The 13401-nt window shown below is 44.3% G+C and overlaps 1 protein-coding gene across 1 annotated transcript in view; it reads left to right on the top strand.

The window, feature by feature from the left end:
* LOC117386979 (protein FAM53B-like) overlaps nucleotides 1-10680 on the top strand; it is a 37447-nt gene extending 26767 nt beyond the window's left edge. The window contains exons 4-6 of the mRNA XM_033984366.2: nucleotides 2695-2972; nucleotides 5236-5634; nucleotides 9719-10680. Coding sequence (XP_033840257.1) covers nucleotides 2695-2972; nucleotides 5236-5634; nucleotides 9719-10024 — 983 coding nt within the window. The 3' untranslated portion in view covers nucleotides 10025-10680. The remainder of the gene's footprint in view (nucleotides 1-2694; nucleotides 2973-5235; nucleotides 5635-9718) is intronic.
* The last annotated feature ends 2721 nt before the right edge of the window (nucleotides 10681-13401 follow it).

Genomic DNA, 13401 nt, shown 5'->3' with positions numbered 1-13401 from the left:
GACTAAACCAGGTCTAAACCAGGACTAAACCAGGTCTAAACCAGGTCTAAACCAGGTCTAAACCAGGACTAAACCAGGTCTAAACCAGGTCTAAACCAGGTCTAAACCAGGACTAAACCAGGTCTAAACCAGGTCTAAACCAGGACTAAACCAGGACTAAACCAGGTCTAAACCAGGTCTAAACCAGGTCTAAACTGCTGTGATCCTCCTCTGGCCTCAGTGACACATATTCAGTTTGTCTCTGTGGTTTCCTTTGGCCCAGATCAGAGCTGCTGCTGAGGACACACTTTTATTTAGACACGGACGATACAGAGTCGTACTGCGGCGAGGAGAACACGTTTAAGGTCAAATGTGCAGGGTTAAGTGCCCTTTGACCTTTTATACTGCGCTGTTCCACCTTAAACACACACATTCATGTTTATTTGTACAGCACAGTTTGTACACAGTCATTCAAAGTGTTTTACAGAATAAGAAAGACATTAAAATCACAATACAACAAATCAAAACATAAACAGTCAGAACATTAAAAGAGAAAAGTGCAGAATAAACCCCAGAGTCACAGATAAACACAACTGAGTCTGGACTGAAACACAGAGTCACATCTACAGGAAGAAAGATCAGAACTGCAGAAAATGAAACTGGTCTAGTCCTGGTTTAGTCCTGGTCTAGTCCTGGTCTAGTCCTGGTTCAGTCCTGGTTTAGTCCACGTTTAGACCTGATTTAGTCCTGGTTTATTTCTGGTTTAGTCCTGTTTTAGTCCTGGTTTAGCCCTGGTTTAGCCCTGGTTTAGTCCTGGTTTAGTCCTAGTCTAGTCCTGGTTTAGTCCTGGTTTAGTCCTGGTTTAGTCCACGTTTAGACCTGGTTTAGTCCACGTTTAGACCTGGTCTAGTCCTGATTTAGTCCTGGATTAGTTCATGTTTAGTCCACATTTAGTCCTGTTTTAGTCCTGATTTAGCCCTGGTTTAGTCCTGGTTTAGTCCTGGTTTAGCCCTGGTTTAGTCCTGGTTTAGTCCTGGTTTAGTCCATGGTTTAGTCCTGTTTTAGTCCTGTTTTAGTCCTGGTTCAGTCCTGGTTCAGTCCTGGTTTAGACCTGATTTAGTCCTGGTTTAGTCCTGGTTTAGTCCTGGTTTAGTCCATGGTTTAGTCCTGTTTTAGTCCTGGTTCAGTCCTGGTTCAGTCCTGGTTTAGACCTGATTTAGTCCTGGTTCAGTCCTGGTTTAGTCCTGTTTTAGTCCTGGTCTAGTCCTGGTTTAGTCCTGGTTTAGCCCTGGTTTAGTCCTGGTTTAGTCCTGGTTTAGCCCTGGTTTAGTCCTGGTTCAGTCCTGGTTTAGTCCTGTTTTAGTCCTGGTCTAGACCTGGTTTAGTCCTGGTTTTGTCCTTGTTTTTAGATGTAAAAAGCTGCAGATGTTACAGATTTGTTGTGTCTGTTAAAGTTCAAGTCCATTTTTACCTGTAGATTTCTCTGATTTGAGGTTTTAGAGACACTGGAGGTGACACTGACACTTTCTCTGTTTCTGTGGGTCAAAGATGACGACCTGAGTCTGAGTTTAGTTGTTGTTGTTGTTGTTTTTCCTCCACACACTGACCCTCCTCTGCTGCAGTCAGACGCAGACCTGAGTGTCGTCTGCTGAGTTATCCTTGTTTTTCTCGTGTATTATCTGGTGTTCGTACTTTGCTGAAGTTATTTCCCACTCCCCAAAAACCAACACAGTTTTTCTGATTTGATCACTCGGGCCGGGGAAAGAGTTCAGGGAGGAATGTCAAAAAAATGTTTGTTACCGTGGAAATCCGCCGTGTTTGTGGTTTGTTAAAAAACTCTAGAGATACACGAGCAAAAACAACGTTAAAAAGAAACAAAAGAGCCGTGGGACGACCTGATAAACGCCCGGGTCACTGCTGGTAAATATCACACTAAAAATTAAATTAAACTGAGACAAATTAATGCGCCAAACTCCATATTTATTGAAAAATTGACTGCACTTGATATGTAAAGTTTAACCTTTTCATACGAACTTTAGTTTTGCTGAAACACAACAAACATGAGAAGTTAAATTTGAAATAAAAGACACATTTGTAGTATTAATTTGATATTTAAATACGTACAATATGTCTCACTGTAGCTTTTCTTCCAAGTTTTTTTTTTTTTTAAAGTAAATCTCTTTTTTAACAAGCCAACAACAACAAAAAAAACTGAAAATTTGACTGAAATATCAACTATTAACAGTCATTATCATTGTATTTACGCTCGATTTGCGACATTCAGATTTTACTCTACTATCGGTGTCGACTGTGCGCCAGCGATCTCGCAAAGCATTCTGGGATTTGTAGTATTAGTGGTGCACGTGCTGTACACCGTCAGGCCAGCTCTAATGCGCATTTGATGTGACGTCACGGGCCGAATATAATCACACCGCGGGCCAGGTTTTGCCCCAGGGCCTGAGTTTGACATATGCGCTCTATAGTGTTAGAACATTTTTGAATGAACGAATGCAGTGTGTGTTTGTGTGTGCGTTTGTGTGTGTGTTTGTGTTGGTGGTGTGAGGCGCAGATTGGCAGCCACTCTCCTGTCAGTCTGTCCCAGGGCGGCTGCGGCTACGGTCGAGCGTGGCGTGAACAAATAACCCTCCGTAACATATTTGCGTGTCTCCGTGGCGCGTGTTTTTTGTTGATAATTTGTGGTTGTTTTTCCCGCAGAGTCCCGTTGGCCGGACGCCGCGCTCCCCCGCTCCTCGCTCCGGCCTAAACCGGACTTCGGCTCCAGTCTGGACCGTCTGTGGAGCCGCCAACTAGAGGCCGGCCCGGGTCACTGCGCCTCGCTGTCCTCCCTGCTCCAGGACCTGAACCTCTCCTCCGCGGCGCCCCCTGGCCTCTGGTCCAACACTGAACCCTGCCCCACGGCGCCCCCTAGCAAACGCCAGTGCCGCTCTCTGTCCTGCTTCGACGATCTGGGACGGTCCAGCTGGCGTCCGCAGGTGAGGGTCGTGACGGTAAAGGTGCACGACGGGACTTTTCTGCCGATGTCTCTATGGAAACTGTGGAACATTTAAGGCAAAGTAATACAGTTTCCACGGAGACGAGCAGACGACGCTGACTTGGATCAGGGTAGCGCACGTTAGCAACCGTGGCTAATTTTGAAGATACAAACGATAAACGATAATATCGAAGCAAATTTATGGCACTGACACAAACCCAAGAGCAAATTTAAACCACAAAAACTGTTCTGAATCTACAATATTGTTTAAAATCATGAAAATCAGTAAATAAACAGCAGAATTAAACACTTTAGTCGTCGGTTTGCATCTGTAATTCTACATTTTACGGCTTAAATATCATACAGCCAAAAATTAACCACACATTTACAAGTTACACACGATGAATATTGACCACAAAAAAGTCTAGTTTCATCTTTTATAAGTCGATGTCGTGATGATGACGATGAGCAGCAGCTGTTTCCCCCACGTCCTGCTCTCGTGTCTAGAAAATATCAGATTTCCAGTGTATTACATAAACAGAGATTAGATTTAGCGACTGGGAACGGTGGCTCGACGGAGCTAGGGCGGAGCTAGAGAGGAGCTAGGGCGGAGCTAGAGAGGAGCTAGGGCGGAGCTAGAGGGGAGCTAGGGCGGAGCTAGGGCGGAGCTAGGGTGGAGCTAGGGCGGAGCTAGAGAGGAGCTAGGGCGGAGCTAGAGAGGAGCTAGGGCGGAGCTAGAGGAGAGCTAGGGCGGAGCTAGGGTGGAGCTAGAGAGGAGCTAGAGGGAGCTAGGGCGGAGCTAGAGGGGAGCTAGGGCGGAGCTAGAGGGGAGCTAGGGCGGAGCTAGAGAGGAGCTAGGGCGGAGCTAGAGGGGAGCTAGAGCAGAGCTAGGGCGGAGCTAGAGGGAGCTAGGGCGGAGCTAGAGAGGAGCTAGGGCGGAGCTAGAGGGAGCTAGGGCGGAGCTAGAGAGGAGCTAGGGCGGAGCTAGAGGGGAGCTAGAGCAGAGCTAGGGCGGAGCTAGAGGGAGCTAGGGCGGAGCTAGAGAGGAGCTAGGGCGGAGCTCGAGGGAGCTAGGGCGGAGCTAGAGAGGAGCTAGGGCGGAGCTAGAGGGGAGCTAGAGCAGAGCTAGGGCGGAGCTAGAGGGAGCTAGGGCGGAGCTAGAGAGGAGCTAGGGCGGAGCTAGAGGGAGCTAGGGCGGAGCTAGAGGGAGCTAGGGCGGAGCTAGAGAGGAGCTAGGGCGGAGCTAGAGGAGAGCTAGGGCAGAGCTAGAGAGGAGCTAGGGCGGAGCTAGAGGGGAGCTAGGGCGGAGCTAGAGAGGAGCTAGGGCGGAGCTAGAGGGGAGCTAGAGCAGAGCTAGGGCGGAGCTAGAGGGAGCTAGGGCGGAGCTAGAGAGGAGCTAGAGGGAGCTAGGGCGGAGCTAGAGAGGAGCTAGGGCGGAGCTAGAGGGAGCTAGGGCGGAGCTAGAGAGGAGCTAGAGGGAGCTAGGGCGGAGCTAGAGGAGAGCTAGGGCGGAGCTAGAGAGGAGCTAGAGGGAGCTAGGGCGGAGCTAGAGGGGAGCTAGAGCAGAGCTAGGGCGGAGCTAGGGCGGAGCTAGAGGGAGCTAGGGCGGAGCTAGAGAGGAGCTAGAGGGAGCTAGGGCGGAGCTAGAGAGGAGCTAGGGCGGAGCTAGAGAGGAGCTAGAGCAGAGCTAGGGCGGAGCTAGGGCGGAGCTAGAGGGAGCTAGGGCGGAGCTAGAGAGGAGCTAGGGCGGAGCTAACAATTAAAAAGCTGTAAACTATAGGTCCATGTCCGTCCCTCTCTGTCCCTGTCTGTCCCTGTCTGTCCCTGTCCGTCTCTATCCGTCCCTCTCCGTCTCTATCCGTCCCTCTCTGTCCCTGTCTGTCCCTGTCCGTCCCTGTCCGTCCCTGTCCGTCTCTGTCCGTCCCTGTCCGTCCCTGTCCGTCCCTCTCCGTCCCTCTCCGTCCCTGTCCGTCTCTGTCCGTCCCTGTCCGTCCTTCTCCGTCCCTGTCCGTCTCTGTCCGTCTCTGTCCGTCTCTATCCGTCCCTGTCCGTCCCTGTCCGTCCCTGTCCGTCCCTGTCCGTCCCTGTCAAACATTGCTCTCTGTGGGAAAATGCTTTCTGGGCAGGAGCAGAGTTTTTCTCTGCAGCAGTGAACGACCCGTAGATCAAACTCACTTAACGTTTAAACCAGCGACACTCTGTCCAGGTATTTTAATATTTACTGATGGTTTAAAGTGGATGACTCTTGACCTTTTTCCGCACAGGGCTCTCGACTCTGGACTTCGGTGGAGAAGAGGAGATGCCACAGCGGAGGCAGTGTCCAAAGAACTTCCACTTCCTCCAGTCTCATTTTCCCATCGATACAACGTAGCTCCAGCGTTAGCCTAGCCTTCCCAGGGAGCGTCTGCCCTCCTCCGCCCCAGAGTCAGCTCTCCGTGTCCCCTCACGACCACACGCCCTCGCCCCCCGGCTCTCCAGACTCCAGCCCGGACACGGAGAGGCGCGGCGGGGACGGTGTGGACGGTGTGGACGGTGTGGACGCAGCACTGCCCAGGAGCCAGTCTCATCCGTGTGAGTTAAACGAGATGAAGATCGGAGTGAAGAGGAGGAGGCAGGACGAAGGCTACAAGAGACCGTCGCTCGACCTCGCCAAAATGACACAGGTGAGTTTGAACAGGTTCTAAACCAGGTCTAAACCAGAACTAAAGCAGGACTGAACCAGGACTGAACAAGAACTAAATCAGGACTAGATCAGGACTAAACCAGGTCTAAACCAGGACTAAACCAGGACTAAACCAGGACTAAAGCAGGTCTAAACCAGGACTGAACCAGGACTAAACCAGGACTAAACCAGGACTAAACCAGGACTAAAGCAGGTCAAAACCAGGACTAAAGTAGGACTGAACCGGGACTGAACCAGGACTGAACCAGGACTAAGCCAGGACTGAACCAGGTCTAATCTTGGACTAAACCAGGTCTAAACCAGGTCTAAACCAGGACTAAACCAGGACTAAACCAGGACTAAACCAGGAATAAACCAGGACTAAACCAGGACTGAACCAGGTCTAAACCAGATCTAAACCAGGTCTAAACCAGGTCTAAACCAGGACTAAACCAGGACTAAACCAGGACTAAACCAGGAATAAACCAGGACTGAACCAGGTCTAATCTTGGATTAAACCAGGTCTAAACCAGGTCTAAACCAGGACTAAAGCAGGTCTAATCCAGGACTAAACCAGGACTAAACCAGGACTAAACCAGGACTAAACCAGGACTGAACCAGGTCTAATCTTGGACTAAACCAGGACTAAACCAGGTCTAATCTTGGACTAAACCAGGACTAAACCAGGTCTAATATTGGACTAATCCAGGTTTAATCCAGGACTAAACCAGGTCTAATCCAGGTCTAAACCAGGTCTAATCCAGGTTTAATCCAGGTCTAAACCAGGTCTAAAAGTGGACTCATCATTTCTACTGTAGTTCGAAACATAAACGATGCAAAGCAGGACTAAAGTGGATAAACTGATGAGCAGTAAACGAGTCACAGTCTGAGAAACACCGTCCTAAAGCATCATAGAGCTCGCATCTCCACAAACCTGACTCTTATTTATCCTGCTCGTTTCCATGGAAATGTTGTTCCTTTGGCTGTAATATTCCACAGTATGGCATAAAATCATCTATCTCCATTGAGTGGTTTTAACTTTCTATTTCCACCCCCAGAATGTTCTACAGAATATTTCTTTTTAATTAATTTAGTTATTTCAGATATTTTTAAGACGAGCCCTTGAACTTTCGAGCTTTCAGCAAATGATAAACTATTTGCTTAACGTGACGCTATGATGTTTCAAAAAAAGAGCGCTGTAATGAAGAGGTTTTTTACTTATTTTGTTAAAAAACGTCAAATTTATGGTACACAACTGTTACCTTTTTAGTGTGATAATAATCTTTATATTTTATTCAGTCATTTTTTATATTTTTCTAGTCATTGTCCGTGCGTTTTAAGTCACAAAAACACTGACATAAAGTGAGTTATGCAGGATTTTGCGGGTACATCGGGGTCTGAATGTTGTGATTGGTTGATTATGTCAAAAGGGGGCGGTTCTTTAACTTAAATAAGGAGAGTTTAAGAGGCTGAAGAAGGTCAGAGGAACCGAAACGTGTGAATAAAAGTGAATCCAGAGTGAGGCGTTGTGCGGGAGCTTTCTTAACCTTTCAGACCAAGAGCTGACTCCGACTTGTCCCGCTTTTTTCCACGGAAACGTCATTCCTTTGGCCGTAATATTCCACAGTATGGCACAAAACGTATCTATGTTCCGACGCGCGGTCCAGTCTGAGCGAGAACGAGTTCCAGATGGCGATCAGAACATCCCAGAGCGTCTCACTTTTGTTTATTTACGCTGACAGAGAAGACGTTGAACTTTGTGTTTTTGTTTTTCTCGCGGATCGTCCCAGTTTTTACAGAGATATCGAGGATCTGACACGTGTCCAGCTCGGGTTAAACTTTTCCGATTGCACAATGTCCTTTGGTCCGTCTTTATCTCCTCTAGACACATTTTTTTATGCTTTAAAATCCAGCGTTCCCGACTCCGGGCGCTTTCCTAAAATAAAAATATTCCAAATTCACTTTTAACGAGAACAGTTTTATCGATTCGCTGCGGCTCGTAGACAGTTCCCGAGTTTAAAATGACATAATGTTTGGGGGACAGAGACGTCTTTGAGTCCGGCTTCAGCCCCGAGCAGCTGAGGAGAATACCCAGGATGCATCGCGGCACAGCTGTTGCGTTAGCGTTAGCCGCATTAGCTCGTTTGAGGACACGTGGGTCGGCCTGAGGAGGCTCAGTGAGTCTGTGAGGTCTTTGTTTTGACGGGGAGAGAGTTAGATCACGTCTGGACTTTGGGACAAACCGACATTTGAATTTAATCTCACGGTTTAACTTATTTGAACCCTCTGAGACCAAAAAAACACAATAATTACTGGTACATAATGTTGATTTTACTTTAATACTCCTTTTTATCTAAAATGATGAATATTTAAAGGGTTTATTTGTGTTATTTCCAAAGTTAAATCACCTTTTAAATCATATTATTTAATTTAATTTTATTATTATTTTATTTTACATTACATTAAATTAGAGTCTATTTTTTTGTTTATTTTAAGTATATTTTTTAAATTATTTTAAGCTCTTTATTATCTTGTTTTATTGCATGTATTTTATTATTATTTTATTTTACATTACATTAGAGTCTATTTTTTTGTTTATTTTTAAGTATATTTTTTAAATTATTTTAAGCTATTTATTATCTTGTTTTATTGCATATATTTTATTTTATTATTATTTTATTTTACATTACATTAGAGTCTATTTTTTAGTTTATTTTTAAGTATTTTTTTTTTTATTATTTTAAGCTATTTATTATTTTGTTTTATTACATGTACCATTTTCCTTCTGTTCTTTAACTGTGCGGTGCAATACTGGAATTTCCCCACTGTGAGACTAATAGGCAGATCTTATATCCAGAGGCAGTACACTGGTTTAAAGTGAGTTTTTGAGTTTTTTGTCGTGTTAAATGTTGTTTTCTCGTCACAAACAGACCTGGAGTTGTGTTTTGTTTCATTCACATATTTAACACACACACTTTTTAACACAGATCAGAAAATAGTGTAATATGAGCGTTTTTAAACATTAATCATAAAGGTATTAATTGGCGTTTTTAGGTTTTATCCAGTTTTATCCATGTTATAACAGCTCCCTCATCATTAAATGTGGAAGTTATCGTGTTAACGTAAGCTCTGTTTTCACCTATCCCCTGTCTCCGCCCACAAACCTTTAATTACTTTACTTATTTTTAACAATCTAGACTCCGGGTCATACGTGTTGTGTTGCTTTTTTAAATGAACCGCATGGATGATTTTGATTTTACACTGGTCCCTCGTTTATCGCGGGGGTCACGTTCTAAAAATAACCCACAATAGTCGAAATCCGTGAAGTATCAGCGTTATTTTTTACATTATTCTCTCTGTTTTTTGTCGGTAAAACCCCTCACCACACACTTTATACACTTTTCTCACACAGACGTTAACATTTTCTCACATTTCTCTCTCGTTTAAACTCTCCCAAAGTTCAAACCTTCGTAAAATTTTTAAAAATAAGCGCAGTTTTACAGAGTGAAACCAAAAATCAGGGCCGCTCGCTCAAGTCGACGGGCCGTGGTCAATGGCGCACGTCGTGAGTTTAGCTTTTTTAGCCTCTAGCGGCGAAGTACATCCAGTCCCGTGAGACTTTGAGGGACGAGAGCGAGCGCGAAGGAGGCAAGAGAATAATAAATAAATCGCAAATTATAAATGATAATGTTTAGGCTTCCAGGAGCTGTTCTAAACCTGCGGCTCGTTCGTGTCGGACCATGTGACCGCACTAACCAATCAGAGCTCGAGTTTACCCGGAGCGGACGTAGAGCGTGGACGAAACTAATGATTAAACTGAGAAAAATGCTCTGGAAATGGATAAAACTCGCCACAAAATTTAACCTTTGTGAAATCCGTCAGCGCACACGTTGAGCTTTATGAAAAAAAAGTTCTTTGTGTTTTTTGTTGTAGTACCAATGAGTGGCCACTAGTCCAACTCGAGGGAGCTCAAAGCAGCGATACACGATCCAGTTATTTTAATAGATCCATGTTTTAGGCTCTATTATTGTTACTACTCCTATTCATTCCTAAAAAACGTCTCTTTTTTGTCTTTTTTGTTACAGAAGCTTCGTAGTTTCCACAGTCTGAGTCGTCCCGGGATCTCGTCCGACGATCGCTCCGACACAAACCTCAAAAACTCTTCAACCCTCGACAACGACAAAAACTTTAACAAACTTTACGCTGACAAATCTGAGCTCGGGACCAAAGAATCACCCGGAAGTCTGACGTTTCGTCCGACAATCGAGGACCGCGGCGACGCCATGGCCCTCTCGACCAATCAGAAGGAAGGAGAGGCTCTGTGGGCGGGGCGATGCGGCTTGCACGCGCTCGGAGGAGAGCTGGACATCGAGCAGATCGAAAGGAACTGAACCGAAAGCAAAAAGTCTTACGGACGGTAGTGGACATGTTGTTAGCGATGTTAGCTAGCGGCACAGCTTGAAAACAAAGCTAATGCGTGCTAACAGACGTAGCTCCAGAGTTAATCAGGATAACTTACACCGCAAAGGGACGAGACAGAAGTTATTCATACTTTGCAGTGACATCACACTGGGGGGCATGTGTATGCATGTTTACGGCTGAATGTTCAGCAGTTGCCACGGTGAAGCGACGCTCACATTAGCAAGCGCAGCCAAAAAACGCTTCAAGATCGTCTGAAAACTCAAGAAAACATACAAAATGGAAGTAAACTGCACATTTTCAGGAGCCTGTGATCAACACGAGCGGAAAAACTGTTGGCTAATGCTAGCTAGCTTGAGGCTGTAGCTAATGTTGCGTGAGAGAGACTTGTTTAACAGCACAAATCAGTTCACCTGTTGTAGTTTCAGTTAAATCAGTTCTTTATGGTCTGATTGTTTTAAAACAAAAGCTCAGATTAAAGTCCTAACTTGAGTAACAGACCTTCAGACAGAGCGGTGCCTCCGGTTAGCGTCACCGTCCCAAGGAATGTTAATGAAATCAGCTGCAAAGTATCAAAAATGAGGCGGGTAGTTTGATGGTAAAATAATAAGAATAATAACTGACCACGACCCGGGTTCAGATCTGCTCCTGACCATAGACTGTAGCTAGAAATGGACATAGCTTTTTAAGTTATTTTCAGGGGTTTTTTTGTTTGTTTTTTTTAAGTTTAATTATTTTTATTTTATTTATTTTGTATTTATTTTGAGGTTTTTGTTTTTAGTGATTTTTGGGGGGTTTTTTGTTATGATTTTTTTTGTTATTTTGAGGTTTTTTTTCTTGTTGTTTTTTAAAAGTTTTTATTTATTTATTTATTTTGTTTTTATTTAGAGGTTTTTGTTTTTAGTGATTTTTGAGTTTTTGTTTTTTTTTAGTTATGATTTTTTTTTGTTATTTTAAGTTTTTTGTTACTTTGAGGGGTTTTTTGTTTAGTTTTTTTTGTTTTTTTTGTTATTTTGAGTTTATTTTTTGTTTTGTTTTTTAAAACCGTGCGGAAATCTGCTCCACATTAGCCGCTACAACCGCTAGCCTCGATTAGCTTGATTTGTATCATCTTTAAACAGTCTGTGGTCATTCAGGTTTGACCCAGAGACTCTTGGGTCAAATGCAGAGACACATTTTGTATTAAACTTCAGTTTCACTATAAAATCAGTCAGTTGTTTCTTATAAATACACAACTTAAGCGAATTATTTGACCAATTTCCTGAAACGTCATCAACAATGAGACTACTATGAACTTCATGTGGAAACAGTTCAACATTTTTGGAGTATGTCAGATGCCCTCCCCATCGGTCCACCCATCGTTTCTTTGTTTTTTTGTTTTAAAGAGAATTCACAGCAGGTTTGTACAAATTCTCTTTTCTGTCACGTTTTAGGAGAAAAGTTTGATTATTTCAGAAAAGCAGAGTCCGTCTGTGCTGTTGAGAAGAGCGACTTTCCGCGCTCTCAGACGACGCTAAACGCCTCGCGATTTTCAGTTTCGTTATTTCTACAATGTGTGAGCGTATTTCTATAAAAATAAAGAGCTTAAACTGTTCACTTTCTTTCTTGAGTTTTTAATACCCAGTTAAGAGCCATCGTCTGTATACGTATAAATGGACAGAGCTAACCTGCTAGCCGCCGCACTGCAAACAGGAAGTGATCATGGGCGCACTTCCGGTTCCATCAATTCTGGCTCCAATTCACTTTGTATTGAAAAACCATGTCCTTTCTCTGTCCCTGCTGCTTCAGACTCATTTTGGTCTTAAATGTTCTTTTTCCTGTGAGGGCCACACACCTTTTCTCTTCTCTGATGGGGGGCGGGGTCAGTTTGTAACAGAAAAAGTATGACAACTGCAGGAGTGTCTAAACGTAAAAATGTATTGTTTTCCAGAAAGCCACTCATAATCAAATAACCTTTTCTGGATTCTTAACAGAACAAAAGTTAGGAAATAAATATTAACACTATTAATGAAATAAATAATAATCAAATGACCCTCCCTGGGTTCTTCTCAGAACAAAAGTCCTTTACATAAACTTTCACAACATAAACTTTGTGTTGTGCCGTGCACAATCTTAACAAGGCCAAGTTCAGCTCAGTTGTCAGAGCAGAGTCTTTGACTTTGACTCATATGAGCAGTCGCTCAAAGTTCTCGTGTTCCTTCTTTATACTTTCGTAGGTTCCAGTAGGTTCCAGTAGGCTTGTAGACGTTGCTGTTTGCAGCTCTCTCTCATCAACTTCCCTCTGAAAACCACAAAGCAAACAGGAAAAACTGAACTGTGACACAGCACAACCAGGACCACTACTAGTGAGGTGTGGAGATGGATTTTACCCCAGTAGATCTTATTTTGATTATATTTGTTTATACTCAGAATGACTCATTAAAGTCAGAAAAGTGAGCTTACCTTTGTCTGTTCATGTGTGGACTGTGGACCTGCATGTGGCTGGTGAGAAGGTGAATGTCAGGTTCCATTTTAGTCTCAAACCCTGATGCAGATGTTCATCTGTCGATCTTGATCTCATTGTTTCATGTGTGAAAATGTTACGAACTAGTTACTAATGAAAATAGTTCATAACTAAGCAACATTTTATTGCAAAAGTCCAACTTTATTATCAAATACAAATACACATATATGAAAAAAAATCTAAACACTCTCTGGTATCGTTCAGGGGGCCGGACCAAATGTGGAGGCGGGCCGTATCCGGCCCGCGGGCCGTAGTTTGGAGACCACTGCTCTACATGATCCTGGGGTTCATTTTTTTTAAGTTATTTAGATTTTTTTTATTTTAAGGGTTCTTTTTTGTTGTTATTTTGAATTTGTTTAAGTTATTTTGAGGTTGTTTTTTTTTTATTTATTTCAAGTCATTTTGAGTTTATTTAGATTTTTTTAGCTGGTGTGGGCTTGCTCATTGCCCCACAGCTCAGCCGCTGCGTGTTGGAGTTCACCCCAGTGAACCAGAGGGTCGCGTCCCTGCGCCTTCGGGTCGGGGACAGGTCTCTCACTGTTGTGTCGGCCTACGGGCCAAACAGCAGTGCAGAGTACCCGGCCTTCTTGGAGTCCCTGGGAGGGGTACTAGACAGTGCACCAACCGGGGACTCCGTTGTTCTCCTGGGGGACTTCAACGCCCATGTGGGTAACGACAGTGACACTTGGAGGGGCGTGATTGGGAGGAACGGCCTCCCCGATCTGAACCCGAGCGGTGTTTTGTTATTGGACTTCTGTGCTAGTCACAGTTTGTCCATAACAAACACCATGTTCGAGCACAAGGGTGTCCATCGGTGCACATGGCACCAGGACACTCTAGGTCGGA

The sequence above is a fragment of the Periophthalmus magnuspinnatus genome, chromosome 19, assembly GCF_009829125.3.
Source record: "Periophthalmus magnuspinnatus isolate fPerMag1 chromosome 19, fPerMag1.2.pri, whole genome shotgun sequence".
In the NCBI taxonomy this organism is placed as follows: Eukaryota; Metazoa; Chordata; class Actinopteri; order Gobiiformes; family Gobiidae; genus Periophthalmus; species Periophthalmus magnuspinnatus.
This window is presented reverse-complemented; position numbering and strand designations above follow the sequence as displayed.